This window comes from Barbus barbus (assembly GCF_936440315.1).
Source record: "Barbus barbus genome assembly, chromosome: 4".
NCBI classification, from domain to species: domain Eukaryota; kingdom Metazoa; phylum Chordata; class Actinopteri; order Cypriniformes; family Cyprinidae; genus Barbus; species Barbus barbus.
The window spans coordinates 15,995,420-16,012,075 of record NC_136732.1 but is presented as its reverse complement, the minus strand read 5'-3'; the positions used below and the strand labels follow the sequence as shown (position 1 = coordinate 16,012,075).

Sequence of the window (16,656 nt, the reverse complement as noted above, 5' to 3'; positions counted from 1 at the left end):
CAATTCTTAAATTCTGAATCTTGGCCAACCCTGATTTCGGCAGTGTCACCCTGGGCTGCTCCACCCACTGTGAAATATCACATACTACCGTATGTGAAATATTTTCTGATTAGCTGTTATTGTATCACGCTGCACAGCAGTTTAGGTGAGGACTGACACATTGCTTGTTGTTGTATTTATTCTTCCGGTAGCAGTGCAGAGAGTCACAGCCGTACCTGTTTGCGTGCCTGGCTGAGTCCATGTAGTCTCTGCTGTAACTCGCTTCTGTAGTTTTGGGCTGCTTCAATGCTCTCCTTCGCCTCCTGCAGCAACGCCTCTGCCTCTATTGACATCCTTATTGACCTCTGCAAAAGCACAAATATCAAGATAAAGTGTAGGAAAACATTTCCACTGATAGAGATAACTTTTACTTTGACTGGATTTATCATTTATGGGATTAGAAAACATTGAAGAGAAAGGCTGAAACCAAAACACGCCCATTTTGGAAAATGTCACGCTAACAAAGCTAAAATAATAACTACAGGCGCATGAAATTCCACACAGGCCGAAAAATAGAGGCTGTTCTACATGCTCATTTAAAATCTAACAGCAACTTTATGAAACCATCAGGCCATCGTTTCCATGTCATGTGGATGTGAGGAAGCTTGTTTTGAATCATAACAACGCGTTCACAGCCTTATCTGTAGAAGAGGATGATGCAGTCGTGTATAGTTATGACTAAAAGGCTCAGACACTATAACCTTGAGAAACCACAACCATGTCAACTGTCACAGCAGTGCAAAATCATAGGAGTCATGGAAATAAATCATAAAACCTGATGAGATGTGTGTGCAGTGAGTCAAAGAGCAGCACAACAGTGTGAGCCACGGTTTTTGATAGGATGACATCAATCTGTGTGACACTCGACAAACTGCTGTGTTTGTGCTAGTTCAGGTTTAGATAACAAATGTGTAAACAACACAAAAATGATACACAGATCTATTCTGATAGGGTCTAGAACAACAGCGAACAAAACCAATGCTAAAAGTCAATATTCAAATGCAAATAAACATACATACTTTTAAAATAATATTTAAAATATAGCCTGCTATGTGTCCAAACAAACTTTACGGTATTTTGGCAAAGAATATATCCGTCACTTGCGAATATGGCTCATAATTCTTAAAATATATTTTACCTAGTGTTTGCTCTGTCACACCAAGGATGATAACTAACCACAACTATAACGATAAACTATAATGATAAAACATACACTTTCAAAAAAAAAAAAAAAAAAGTACAAAAGCTGTCACTGGGGCAGTATTTTTTCAAAAGGTACACGTTTGTACCTAAAGGGTTGATGCTGGCAACTTAAAGGTACATATTAACACCTAAAGTGCACATATTACAACAAAAGTGTACCTTTTGAAAAGGTACTGCCCTAGTGACAGCTTTTGTACCATTTTTTCTGAGAGTGAATGATCAATATTTTTTAAACATTTTTTGAACGATTTTTCCACCTATTGAATCAGAAGCTTGAGCAGACGTCATAACTGCAGCACATGCTTATAATAAACACAATGTGTTATGCTTTGGTGTGGATGCTAATATATATATAATTTGTTAGGCTATAGTTATTATTCTTGGTCCAAATAGGCCTTTAGACTGGTAAATCACATTTCTCCTGTTGTTTTTGCATTTAAGAGGTTAATTTTCTGATTTAGCAAACTCAGCTAATAATTTTGCAGCTCACGGCTTCACTCTAATTTGAATAAGTTAACATTTTTGTTTATTCTTGTACAAAATATAAATCTACTATATTGGGTCACCACTTGATGTCAAATCTGGATCTTGAAGCAAAAACATATTTGCTTTAAAAAGTATTATGTTAATAAACAGCTCTCACGTCTTAACTGATCAGTGGATCTGTTTAAGGCTAGCACGCTACAATGAAACCACTTCCGTTGACGATGAAGTGAAAGCAACACTTTCCTTACATATGCCCATGTGGCTTAAATTCACAAGCATGACTGAACCTACTCATAGACACTACCCTGAACTAAAACTTCAACTCAGTTTCTGTACAAGAGTGCCTGTGTAACACTGGTGTCATTGTGCAGGAGAGAACAGCTGCCTATTTGTTTATGCGTGTAAGTGAACACAAATACCGGACAGGTGGATTGGCAGCAAGCTATTCAGTTTACCTTTGTTTAACACAAAGATGCTGACCTTAGTGCACAGAGCAGAGAATGAACCTGTGCTTAATTCTCAAAACCACCCTTTCATCTATACAACTGTGAGAGAGAAACCTAAATAACAAAATGTGACCTGCACCAACAAGCCTGTGAATTTCCACAATCATCTACCTTATGATCAGTGCCTAAATAATGTTATGAGTTGCAACAGGGGCATATTTATAAAATTTTGACATTTAATGATCAAGGCAAAGGGAAGGGTTCTCCAAAATTACAGTCTAATCCTCTGATTTAGCAGCAGGGATCTCATCCAGACTGGGGTTTGTAATCTAGGCAAAGAGCATTAAGATGAGCAATTACATTATCTATTGCTCTTCCAGAATCCTTTCCCACAAGTGAATCCATCAGGGAGAACAGCAGAGGACTGGCTAACTGTCAGAGGGACACGGATGACCTAGATTCAAAGGCAAAAGACAATGTTGGGAATTCCAGTGTGAAATGTCTCTGATCTGAGGATCATGTGTCCTACTTCACAATCTGTGACCGTTCACTGATAAGGGCCATGGTTTAAAGGGCCCTTCTATTAAGATGAAATACATAAGATGCATTTCAAAAAACAAAAGTTTTTATAAACTATCAGAGGTATTTTGCATTCTGCTCCCCATCAGCTTTACAGTAATGCTCTTACATAAAAAACATGTATTCCTCTTTTGGTCCAATCCAAGCATAACAGAGCAGTTCTGTAAAGTGCAGTAACTCTCTATGGGCCATACTGATGCATCGTGCACACTCAACATGTTTATACATGTCCAAAACAGTAGAAATGAAAGGCAGATGAGAGAAGAGCAGTGCAAATATTTAAATATTAAATATCAATATATAAACGTTTAGGAAGTATTTTCAAACTCGTTCGTGGGGCTCTTCTATGAGGATCGCCACACCAACACTCATCACTTTAACTCATCAGAGTTTTACAGTAAGCTCTTCACCCATAAACCTGCTCAAGAAAACACAGCATCTCTAACTTAGCACTGAAAAATAAACTGTAACAAAAACATGAGCTATTATCAAGTGTTACCTTATGCGATCCTGTCTTGTGTCATATTAACTTCTCCTGCGGAGCTCCGCCATTGACGCCCTGGCAACAGTAAAGAGCTCGAGGCACATATTTTCACTTTGATACAAACCTGTCATCCAATCAGAAGCCGCTTTGCTGTGTTTTCCTCCTGTCTGCTGTCAGTTCTAGCCAATCAGATGATCGAACCTCACTTAACCCCGCCCTATCTTTTGTTAAAATCCCGAAGCGCACGAGGGCGTGAGTCTAGAGATCCATGGCGTCAAACAACAAGTGACGGTAACTTTGTGTTACTCGCAAAACAAGAGCTGTTACTTACACAGATGTTTATTTATTGTGAACAGTATCAAATCCCAAGACTTTCAGAACGAACATTTACAACCAACGTTGTCACAATGCGTGATACAAAACTTACTGTAAATATGAGAGAAGACTGTTTGTTTAGATAATGCCTAGTTATTTTCTTATTTCTTATGCAAAATATAGGCTACCAGCTAGAGTTTCGTACACAAAACTACATTTTAAAAATAATATTGAATAATAAGATTTGGAATCTTGTGATAAATTATATTGCTGACATGAAAAGAGTGACTATATAATTATTAATCATTCATGTGGGGTTTTCAGCGGCTGTTTAATGTTAGAGTAAAGCTGGTTGGCTACAGTCAGGTTATGCGTTTACTGTGCTGGTGTTAAATATGTTCACTGTTGAACAGTTTTGTAGCACCAGAGGTTTGGTAGCTGCTTTGTGTGGGCAATGAAAGCCAGTTATACCCATACTGTGTTATTTTGTGAAGACTCATTAAATGCATGGTATGTTATGATATGAAATTTTAAAGCTTGAAATAGCTCTGCAATGCCAAAGTACATGCATAAATACAAAGCCCTTTTATTACAGTGTTTTGCCTCTAAATTAAATTCTTACAGGGTTCAGGAGCTGCTTGTCTAATCTTCTAATCAACATTTAGATCTAAGCTGCTGCTTGCCTCACTTTAGCAACAGTCCTTCTGGCATGTCTCCTCCTCCCCATCTCCATCCTCACTCATTTAAGATGTTCTGCTCTATATACAGCAGCTATCTTCATCCATTTAGTAGTCTCATAGGAAGTAAATTGGAGCTTGAGTTCAGTCTCATCCTTGAGCCGTGCGTACAGCAAGCCAAATATGAAGTAACAAATATGCTATGAAGTGACATGAACATCATTTATTCTTTAGGCAAATGTAAAATATCACTCCTGTGCAATTCACTTACAGCCTGCACGACTAAAGGTGCTTGATGCTGGGATATGACTCCTAAATATTTCCTCTTGCAAAGCTGGCTGTGAGAAAACATATTTAGTTTAACTATTTATTATGTATTAGAATATTTATTGCACAATAGGATTATAGGAATTAAGCGCATTAGGATTTATTTAATTTTATATAAAATTTTGCTAAAAAAAATGTCTTCCTGCTTTCAAAACTGTCAGAAAATGGTGAGACCACATGAAATATGATATTCTCACGTTTCATTGGAGTTGAATGCAGTGTCTTTAGAAAGGGTGGTAGCCACAAGAGGCCCGTCTCCACCCATTCACTGCATTGTCTCTGCTGAATTGTAATGTTCTCAGGTAACACTAGAGGTCTACAAGTGTGATTATGGCATCATAGAACTGATTTTCTATTATGTAACACTGGATGGCGCTGGATCACAGTCAGATGTTGTACAACAGATGTTGCACAGGGTCAGTAATGTCTGGATGAAGGATGTGCAGGTATTAACGATGGTAATGATTAGGGCAAATCAATGAAAGTTTAAAAAAAAAGTTAAAACACACGTGCAAAGGAATGGCCTTTCATGCCATTAGTATGTCATCATTTGAAATCTTTTAAATGTTTATGCAAATGTTTCATATCTTGTATTGTTGCTAATTGATAACTAAACCAGTGCGCTCCAGAACATTCTGGGTTTAGATATTACTATTATTAATTAGATTGATTCAGATCACTTTTGAAGATGAAACATTATGGACTTGTAAAGTTTTCCCTCAGTGTTTTTACACAGTCAACATTTACTCTCTCACACATCACCTATATGACTTTTGCGGAACAAAAAAGAAGATATTTTGAGAAATATCTTTCAAATTAGTAAATAAAATAAATAATAAAAAAAAAATTCTGAGATGGTACATTTTGTAAGTATGTGAATACAACATGACAGTCATGACTAGATTCTGCTCTGAAAGAGGGTCATTGTGCTTTGACTTGGATATGAGACTCTGAAAGAAACCCCATGTAGTGAAGACAATAACTCAGACCAGGCATTTAGGGAACAGTTTTGTTTTGTAGGCTTCATGCAGTCAAGCACTTTTTGTACCCTACTTTGTAATCTTCGGGCTCCTTCAAATTGAAGAACTGACAGCATTTGCTGGATTTGAGAGGTAAGAAAAACAAGTGTTATTTTATGTACTTTTTAACTTCTAAGAAAAGCAGAACCAAGGAAAATGCCATGAATAGCATCCTAGACAGTGCCGGTCTGAAATGTTTAATCTTGCTCTTGGACATTTACTTTCCAACATCCATGGAGATAAATTGGCAAAATGAATTTAGACTAGCTAGTATTGTATGGTACTAGTAGTTTTTTGTTTGTTTGTTTGTTTTATTACATTAATCAAGTGATTAGTCCAATAGTGACACATACATTTTAATATTTTATTATTAACTAAATTACTCATAACTCAGATAGCCTACTACTTAATCCAACAGAGATGTTTGGATTATTTACCAATTAATAAAATTACTTGTAGCATAAAACTACATATAGCCTAGTTCGTTTCAAGGACTAAAGTTAAACGGGTTTCCATATAGTGCTCAAGTGCTCAGATGAGTTACGTTATTGTCCTGGTGCAATCCACTTTTGGCACGTCGGTGTAATGTACAAAACAAGATCGTTACAAAGTTTCTTGTGCCAGCTACAGGACAAGGCAGTTTTCATCTGCATGTATTATGATACATAAACGCATGTGGCTGTCAGCACTGGAATAGAGGGGTGTTCCTACGCTTTGGGACCGCCCTCTGGATGAAGCGGAGCCATTTACCACAGCAATGTCAGCCCAATCCGAGGCTGGGGAAATGCACATTGCACGCTCCTTGTGTAGACCCATCGCAGCACAGATAACGGTGCGAGGACTACGGAGCGATGGCACCGCCGACTGATACGTCTCTAGCACAGCCTGACGGATCCCAGGAAAAAACGATCTAGGGAATTTAAAGAAACATTGAATTTGCTTCGCATCAGATCCGCTCACGCCACCAAAACGTGATTGAAGCTGGTTAATCTGGTGATGGTTTTCTAGAACAGACTGTTCAGTTTTGGCCATCGCAACGCAGACTGAAGGTCCGATCCATCACCGATGCGTTAATCGCAAGTCTGTCGCCGTGGTGCTTAAATTACCTTCTAGACACCGGAATACGAACATCTGTGGTTCGCAGGATCCAGCTGCACCAGCTCTATAGTATTCCAGCATCCTTCCGCCAGTGTGCATCCTCATCCTCATCCTCATCATCGCGCCCTGCAGCTCCATCGCAAGAGGGAGGATCCGCAGAGGAGCTCTCCGGGCAACACTACACACACATTCAGAGGATGCTTTGGATGTAAAATAAATAACGATGGGGAAAGATCAGGAATTACTGCAAGCGGTGAAGACTGAGGACCTGATGACGGTGCAGAAGCTCCTGCAGAGGCCCAAACCTGGGAAAGCAAGTAGGTTTTGCTTGATTTAAAAAAAAAAAGCATTTACGTTATTGCTTGCCATCTCTTTATGGCTGATAGAGGCAAGAGAGATCGTGAGTAGTTGGATCTACTTTCAGACCAGAAGGCAAACACTTACCCTACCCTTTAATTATGGCATGAGCTGTTTAGATTTCATCCAAGCTGTTTGGAAATACCATAATATGTTGTGTTTTGGGTGCTGATGTCCTCATCAAGATTCTTAACTAGCTTTACCATCAAGGTCAGTCATCTTGGTGCACATCTTGGTCTTGGTGGTCCAGACCAGTATGGAAATTCATTACAGCAGGCTTTTCAGCAGGAGAGAGGATTCCCAATGTTGTGATGTTCCCAACTGTCATGTGATTATGGAACACAACCGATCCTGATGAACATCACCTCTGCTTGAATTCACAGTTATCAATGATAAATGCCCCCCCTCCTCCTAAGTTATTCTCTTGATTTGCAATGTGCATGTTATTGTGATGTTTTCACTGTCGAAAAGGGGCGTTTGGATGTTAATGATTGCTGTTTGTGCATGAGAGTTATATGAACATTAATGAGCTTCTTTTGGAGATTAATGTCTTTCAAGAGGCAGAAAATTCTAGACACAGCTGTCTGGTAAACATTAAATATTTTTGTAGTTGAGAAATGAAGAAAAAAAAAAGAAATCCCCAGTGAGGCAGTTTCATATTTTCAGTTGAAAAGCAACTGTGAACATGCCCACCTAGATTGAGCTTCTTATTGATGTTCTGCTTTGAACACCACAAACTGAGGTGGCTGCATCTCAGAATGCATTGTGCTGGTCTGCTTTCTATCTCCTCCACCACATCTGTGACATTATCAACAGCGTCCACACAACAGCTCGACTGAGATTTCTTTGTCTTACATGCCTGTCTTCGCCGAGCTTGTTCGGATTAGAAAAACCCTGGGGACTCAAAGCAGAGAGCCATGGTCGTCACGATGCTCCTCTGATCACCAGGCTCTGTCTCGGCACTCATCTCCTTTCCCTCCTCTGCCTGTTCTCCAGTGTGGCAACAGCACACTCCTGCTCAGCTAAACACTGCCCCCTGTAATGATGGGGTGAACGAGCATGAGGTGCATCCACACCACTGCACTTTCACAATAGGAGAGAGAAGAACGAGCTGCCAGTGAGCTTCATCACTTGGCTTCGTACCACCGAAGCAACACGTATATTTATGCCATAAACTATGACAGCTTTTTGGCACTGAATGTGTGTGAGGCTGCTCTGTGGGAAAAACACTGACTGTGTCTTTTATAGTCGGGTGTTTCAGGTCATGGTTTGCTATTGTAAGTCATTTCACTTATATTATGAAGAACATAGGTATTTTGAGAGCTGCTTTTATGAAAATCTGTTTTAAGCTCACGTTCATGAAACGCAGGAGAGCTTTACAGACAAGTTAATGCATTTCACACAAAAACAATGAATCCGCTTCTTCAAACAGAGTGATACGCCTTTGTGAAAGTGTTGGTTGGCTTTTATGTAAAGCTCCACCTCTGTATTGGAAACACAAAGCTACCCAGAAGCCAATTAGTTCCAGTCACAGCAACTGCAGTCTCCTGCTTGACAGTGATTGGTTGGGCTGGATGCTGTCTGGGCTCTGTAACAAAGTTTGGTCAATTCACTGAAATACGGTACCTGCTTTTGTTTTGTACAAAAATCCTATTATGATGAAACCATAGCTTATTCATTCAAGATAATATTGACTGTAGCTTTGAACAACCAAGTGGCTGGTAGCAAGACCTTTGACCTTTTGGCTTTTTGGTAGATAGAACATTTTGGTAGATAGATACCAAAATACCTCTGGAGATGCAAATGATTCTTAAACATTGAAATATTGACAAAAGACGACAGTGGTTCCTTTATACATTTGTAAACATTTTAGTATTAATTTAGAGTATATTCCTGGCTGGTGCTAGTACATTTACACTAGTACAGCATTTAATTTCATTACAATTAAATGGCCTCAAAGTGAACAGGAGCAGAAAATAATGTAGCAGCATTGTGCTGTAGAACTACAATTATTATCTGTGTATGCATTACAGTAATCTTCCATTTCTCAATAACACACGTAAAGATTAATTCTAATAGTTTGGTGTCCTGGTGCTTAGGTTCCCAACATGCATTGTGGCATTAATAAATTATGCAGTTGCATACTATTTGCTGGTTTATTTTGTTGTTGTTTTTTGGTTGTAATGCTCAGAAATGTTTAAATCTAAAATGGTTTGTTAATTGTGAGATTTGTATGCTGTTGTCAAATGTTAATATCCATGTGTGACCTGGTAGTGCATACGTCTGTACTCAGTATTTATGCACATTATTGCCACATTGCAAGTTATGATCTATCTATCTTAAAATTGCATGCATGCATGCATCTTGTAAAATATTGGCAGTATGATGATGGGAGTTCAAAAAACATAATAAAACATCCCCCAAAAAGCGAAACGAAGCTGCTGGCCGAGCTTATATTTGCAGTCACTGCCAGTCAATATTAAGACAGTGGCTTGGAGCCCTGTAGCTAATCCAAGTAATCATTACTTCCACTGCTTCGTGTGATGATTGAATTACAGTGCAGATGGCTTTAAGTGAGTTGCAGAGAGAGAGAGAGAGAAAAGAGGAAGGAGTGCTGGGAGGGAAAGTAAGGGAAGCAGAAATAAGACTGTGGAAAGCCATCAGTTACCCTGACACAACCAAACTTTCACGTCTCACTGGATGGTTGGCCACCTCTAGGGGATTTTAGCAGTGAGCAGGACTCTCGTGCAGATGTCTCACATGGAGGCGTTTGTTTCTCAATGGGGGTGAACCTGTTTTTCTGTCCATTTATCTGCTGTACCGTGGTCTGCATACGGAGGTGTAATTGTGTATATGAGCCCAGAGGGAGGGTGAATTGGAAAGAGTGTTTCCAGACGATATCTGCAACAGCATTTTTCCACGTATTCAGCACATTCTCCACCTTTTCCATAAGCATTCGCTGCAGAAGCCAACAGAAAGAACATCTGGAATACAGTATTTCTTATTGCAGTAAATTGCTGATTAGTTTCATTAGAATGAAGCAAGTGGAACATTGCAGAGCATGACTCAACATACTGATGAAGACATGACGGGATGGGTTATCCGTTCTCCACTTCTACAACCTGTTCATATACCCCAGCAGCAATTAGAGCCGAGCTATTTTAGCAGTCGAAACATATGAGGTCCCTAAGGAGAAAAAACTCAGATCGTTGTAGGACTTGCTCACTCTGCTTTCTTCTGCCGGCTTGATTCTGGCATTGTGGAGTGAAATAAATCTGGTGAGAAAATGAATGCTGTAGGGGTGAAGTGCTAGATTGATGGATGACTCTCAACTCACCGAAGTAATGATTCTGTTGAAATTGGTAGGATGTGGTTGGAGGATGTTTTTTTCCCTGCATATTTATAAGCTCAGAGCTCAACGGGTTTGTCAGGTGGCTGGAAATCCTCTGTAGTGGGTATCCATGGAGATATCTGACATCTGTGTGACCGTCCAGTACAAGTGTAAATGGAATGTGGGTGGTTGACATGACACGACATGATCTATCCAAAGATTATATAACAAAATTAGAGTTTAGAAAGTACTCAAAGCATCAAAATATTAACTTGCAGTGATCCCCCAGGATGTTTTCTCTTTTCACACTTAAACGAAACATAGTAATGAAATGAAATCGTAATTTAAATATTAAACAATGTAAAAACAATTGTCATTACAGAATATTGTATATATTGAATAACTGGTTAAGTGTGAAAGTTGTGTTTGTATCGAAGATTTTTGACATTGGATCAGAAACTAAGCCATATGGCATCAAAAGTTAAATTAAAGACAATGAATGACATTATAAAATGTCCTAATTTGCTTGTATTCAAACCATATAATGAAGTTCATGCACTGGATTAGATATAGAAAGTAATCGTCTAAGTAATAGGTAATTTATTTTATAATACTATATGGAGTTGTGAAATAGACACATTTAGTTGCTTTTGAGTTGAAGCGGCATTTGACAATCACCAAAAAAAAAACATTCTAATAACATCTCTGAAGGACATGTGGATTTTTGTTCTGTTATTCTTTAATAATATAATTGAATATTAATTGCTGTGATGTTTTAAAAAGTAAATCATCAGTGTTAATTTTAGTAGGCTAATAACTGGAAATTAGTATGTTAAATATTTTCTTTCTAACATTTTACAGTGAGGCTCAATTTGTTAACATTATTTAATGCATTTCATATCATAAACTAACGATAAACAACATTTTTACAGCATTTATTCGACTAGGTTAATGTTAACTTACTGTTGTTCATTGTTAATTCACGTTCTTTCATAATGCATCAATGTTATGATATTACTTCAAATTAGATACTAAAAGATACTACTGCATTACTTTGTTGAAATGAACATTAAACAGCATTAATAAACACTTTAAAAGGATTGTACATTTATAGCTTTATTATTATTTGCTATTTCATGATGCATTAACCATTGTATTAACTAATGTTAATGTTAGCATAGTTCTGCCACACCAAATTTAAAAAGTTGTACTAGTTAAAAAAATAATAGGTATCATTTATCAGGTTTCAGTTATCTGTATTTATCAGGTTTCAGTTATCTGTATCAGTATGTGTAATACAACAATAGTTCTCTGAGAGAATGTCAGCCACCCATTGTCCTGTTTTTGCCTTGGTCCCCTGGAGCGTTTACAGCACGTGACCTTAATCTGAGGACCTGACCCACATAATCCTGAAGGTAGAGGGGGCGAGAGAATTCTTAAGCACATTAACTGTTGCTGATTCCTCCCAGCATGCTATTGAACTAGTCTGGTATGTATAAATGTGCTTATCACGATCACTTTGATCAGACTCCCCAGCACGGTGCATATTAAATCTGTTTACGTTTCGTTATAATAGCCTTAAGTGTATAATTGATGATAAACCCGTAGTATTCATAGATAACAAAATCAGCAAATTGATAGTCTGAAAGGTCGAAAAACGCCCTCGTACAGTTTAAAAGTCTATAAAACCTTGTGCTATTGTGAACAACAATGAGAGGTGTGAAGAGAAACAGGGGCTGAAGGCTGACAGCTGTTATGTAACCTCACACAATGAAGTCGTGGGTATAGTGGAGGTGGGTGGACAGAGAGAAAGAGGCTAGTGGACTGTGTGTTTTGTCATTTCTTATTTGCTGCAGTGCTAAAGAACATCACCTGAAAATCGAACCTGAATTAATAATTGAAACTGAATTTTGAGATTTTACAGTACTGCTCGCTAATATTGGCGCCCTTGGTAAATATGAGCAAAGGTGGTTGTAAAAATAAATCTGCATCATTTATCCTTTTGGTCTTTCATTCAAAAAATCCACAAAATTCTAAACGTTCATTGAAGTAAAACAATTGAAAATGGGGGGAAACTCACATTGTGAAAGAAATGTTTTTCTCCAATGCATGTTGGCGACCATTATTGGCACCTCTAGAAATTGTTTTGAGTAAAATATCTCTGAAGTTTATTTCTATTCATATTTACATTTTTTTTTAACACACAAGGGTGATTATGAACATGAAATTGTCCAGCCATGACCTCCTGTTCCACAGGATTATAAATATGATGAACACAAAGGCCAAATTCCCTTAATCATCCATATAGTTCTGATGTATAGAACAAGATTGTTGAGCTTCACAAAATAGAAAGAGGCTGTAAGAAAAGAGTTAAAGCATTGAAAATCAGGGCAATAATTAAGAATTTCCAATCAACTAAAGATGTTACAGATCTGCCTGGAAGAGGACGTGTGTCTATATCGTCCTAATGCACGCTGAGGAGGAGAGTTTGAGTGGCTAAAGACTCTCCAAGGACCACAGCTGGATAATTGCAGAGATTAGTTGAATCTTGGGGTCAGAAATCCTAAAAAATATATATCAGCCCCTACATCACCATGTTGTTCAATTGGGTTTCAAGAAAAAAAACTCACCCAAAAACAATCTCTGGCATATTCAGTTGTCAGACGCGACTGGAACTTCAAATAGGACTGGCTTCTATGGTCAGATGAAACTGAAAAAATAGCTTTTTGTCAGCAAACCCACCAGAAGGGTTTGGTGCAAACAGGGATAAAAAGTATCCCATGTCCACGTTTAAATATACTACTGGATCTATAATGTTTTGGGTGCCTGTTTTTCTGCTGGAGGTCCTGGACATCTTGTTTAGACACACGGCATCATGGATTCTATCAAATAGCAACCGATAAAAAATCTAAACCTGACTGCCTCTGTAAGAAATCTTAAATCAAGAAATCAAGACAATGATCCAAAACAAACATAAAAATCAACACAAAAATGTATCACTGAGCATAAAATGGCCATGGCTGTCTCAGTTCCCTGACCTGAACCCTGTAGAAAATGAGTGAGGTGAACTGAAGAGAAGAAGCACCGTCATGGAGCTGTGAATCTGAAGAATCTGGAGTGATTCAGGATGAAGGAATGGTCTCTGATCTCTTGTCAGGTGTTCTCCAAACTCATCAGGCATTATAGGAGAAAACTCAGAGCTGTTATGTAGGGAAAAGGGCGTTGCAATAATTGGGTGCCAATAACTGTGGCTAACATGAACTAGAGAAAAACATTTATTTCATAATGTGAGTTTCTCCCCCACTTTCAGTTGTTTTACTTCAATGAAATGTTAGAATTTTGTAAATGTTTTGAATGAAAGATCAAAAGTATAAACAGTGCAGATTTATTTTCACAGCCACCTTTGCTCATATTTACCAAGGGTGCCAATATTAGTGAGCAGCGCTGTAAATGCACTATAGCAACACTTTTTAAACAATCCAGTCAATTTTTAATGGATAATCAAGTAACTTCCTATTTTTCCTCATAAATTATCTTGATTCACTCTGAAATATATTCCATTCAGTTACCTCAGAAACAAAATTTTTGCTAAACCTTCTTAGTAGTATACATTTCTAATGAAGCAGTCATTCATCATAATACTCACTGCAAATAAACAGATTTAATGAGCGACTGACTAAGAAGGAGTGACTCAGTAAATCCGATGTTACTGAAAATAAAGAATCCTGATTGATATTGAGGATCTTCACATCCAGATGTTGGACTGGAGTGAGCCGACTGACAGGCAGCTGTGAGGAGAATTGTGGCTGCCTGCTGAGAAAGAGTGCAGATGTTTGTCTGGAGGCCATATCTGCCAGGCTACAACAGATGAACAGATCACATATCAGCAAACCTGAATCCATCTGATCCTTACGGACTCAGGCATGATTAAAGTTCCTGTCTGGAGTGTGCATGAGGAGATCTGGCTGGATATGTGCTCACAGGCATGTAGCAGCTATTACAAATGGGGAGGACGTTTGCGCTATGGAGGGATGCATAATAAATTGGTACCATATCATATATAGTCAAATAGAAGAATTATTTTAAACTGCAGTACTATTAAATAAGACACTTCTTTTAAAACCTTATATATATTCACCGTATGATGGGGTGATGCCTAAATTCACTGTGCATCCGCTGTGCAAAAGAAAAAATAGTAAAGATGGGTTTGCCATATTGCATTACAGGAGAAGCACCAAATATTAAGTTATGCTGTGAAGGTTCAGAACAGGTGGGACTGTTCAGGGAACATAATATTTTTCTGACAGAATTTCAGACATGCTGTCAAAGAAGCTTCCCACACATTTTCTAAGAGTGTCGTCCCTGCTTTCCTAGCTCCCAACTGTAAGATCGTTTAATTTTTATAATTTTTTTTTCTCTTAAATAAACCACTTGCCGCTCTTCAGATCAGTCAGGCATTTATCTCAGCCACGGACCCAGTCTGTTGAGGAAATGGACATTTCTCCCCCTCGTGACATTAATCTTCCTCCCAGTGTAGCTCCAAGTTATTTCAATCCAATCTAGTCTGTGAATTAATTCTCTCCACTCAGGCCTGTTTTTAATAAATCATAACTTGCACTTTGTGTTAAATTAGTCATGCGCATGGCAAAGGTTTCAACTCTGAACTGTTTTCTTTGCCTATTCTATTGTAGTGATAATGCATTTTCTAATGGATTCCTGATGATGTCATGTATCACATCACTATCAAGAAGAGGGGATAAAAATACATTTTCCCAAGCTTTTCCATTCGAGGAGTCCACATGGCTTCAAAAGGCAATGAATATTTTTGAAATAGTCAAATTTTCCATTTTTTTTTGTCTTAACTCACCATGCACAGACTTTAGGAAAAGCTTTACTGTAATAATGAATCTAATTGAACTTTATGGTAAAAAGGTTTAGATCCATATTGGTTTGTAGTAGGCATTAATACTCCATGATACAGTATCTTAACTGTATCGGCACAGCTATTATAATCACCGTATTTATTGTGCCACACAGCCACTGCTCATTTGCATAAATTTCATTGTTGCTTATGTCACCAGAAATGCTGTCAGGACACTTTGCAAATCACTGTTACAGTGAACTCCCCTTTGAGACAAAATCTCCTGTCAGGTTGGTTCTTAGGAGTGCTTTAAAAGAATTGGCAATAAGAATTAGCACTGAGAGCTCCATCGGCTCGCTTCAATACTGACCCTGATGAAATGCACCGCTGACCCTCTGCTAGTCATAAAACAGAGCTTTGTGTTTTCTGTGGAATCATTGCTGATTTTCCCACAGATTTATCCATTATGATTGCGTTTATACATCTTATTATGTAAAAATGCATGTTTCCGTACTGTATGTGGTTACATTGTGGCTTATAATACTTGGTTTTGCCAAACCATAGTGGTACATTTTATTCATGGTACTGTATTTATTATCTAACAATAACTATATTATCTTGCGTTATGTTTATTATAAGCATACACTGCAGTTTTTGTAGACTCTTATGAAGTCTTATTTGTTTGCCATAGCTTTTAATCGAAGATGCAGTGCTATGCTATTTTATTGTCTGTTATGTCATATTTTTTATTGTTTCATGTAATGCTAAGTACAGCAAATTGGTCAAGAGTTACACTCAAAGAATTAGAACGATAATTAACTTTATCGTTATAGTAATTGCCTTTGGTGTAGGGTAATTAGCATAAAATTATACTATTAAAACAATTTTGTTAATTATTAAAGTATAAATAGTAGATGGACATCTTATAATAAATGAGAATTTTAAGTTTAAAAATTGCTAATATTACTAACTGGAAATATATACAAATTAAAACAATAATATTAATACTTATATTAAAACTATTATTAAAATGAAAACAAAAAATATAAAAAGCTTATTAAAAATATTATTGAAACTATAATTGTTTATAAATAATACTAAAATAAACTTCCTTGGCATGAACGATCTTTAATCCAAAAGGCAAATGATCATTCCTGAATGTAATGCGTTGATAACCACTATATTGTTAGTAAAGTGAAATAGGTTGTAGGTTGTAAGCTCTACTATTTTAACCCGTGTGTCATATTTACTTTGCATCATTGTACAGTATGTCAGAGTTGTCCATTGAGAAAAGGGTTTATCATGATTGTGGATTTCCACACCATGTATTATAATCTTCAACCGGTTATTAATGAGGATTAATTTCATGACGACTGACCCAGTGACTGTATGTTATCTCAAATCTCATCAGGCTCTGCAGGTTGAGGCTGTTTC

The 16,656-nt window shown here is 37.6% G+C and overlaps 2 protein-coding genes across 5 annotated transcripts in view; one reads left to right on the top strand and one right to left on the bottom strand.

Annotated features, from left to right (window-relative positions):
* LOC306869006 (cytokine receptor-like factor 3) overlaps positions 1-3,357 on the bottom strand; it is a 28,635-nt gene extending 25,278 nt beyond the window's left edge. Inside the window, exons 1-2 of the mRNA XM_079415533.1 lie at positions 3,253-3,357; positions 216-344 (exon numbers count right to left, since the gene is read on the bottom strand). Of these exons, the coding sequence (XP_079271659.1) occupies positions 216-332 (117 nt within the window). The 5' untranslated portion in view covers positions 333-344; positions 3,253-3,357. The remainder of the gene's footprint in view (positions 1-215; positions 345-3,252) is intronic.
* A 3,440-nt stretch (positions 3,358-6,797) lies between these two features.
* LOC306864196 (caskin-1-like) overlaps positions 6,798-16,656 on the top strand; it is a 96,387-nt gene continuing 86,528 nt past the window's right edge. For all 4 annotated transcript variants that reach the window (XM_079408001.1, XM_079407999.1, XM_079408000.1 and 1 more), the window contains exon 1: positions 6,798-6,990. In XM_079408001.1, coding sequence (XP_079264127.1) covers positions 6,897-6,990 — 94 coding nt within the window. In that variant the 5' untranslated portion in view covers positions 6,798-6,896. The remainder of the gene's footprint in view (positions 6,991-16,656) is intronic.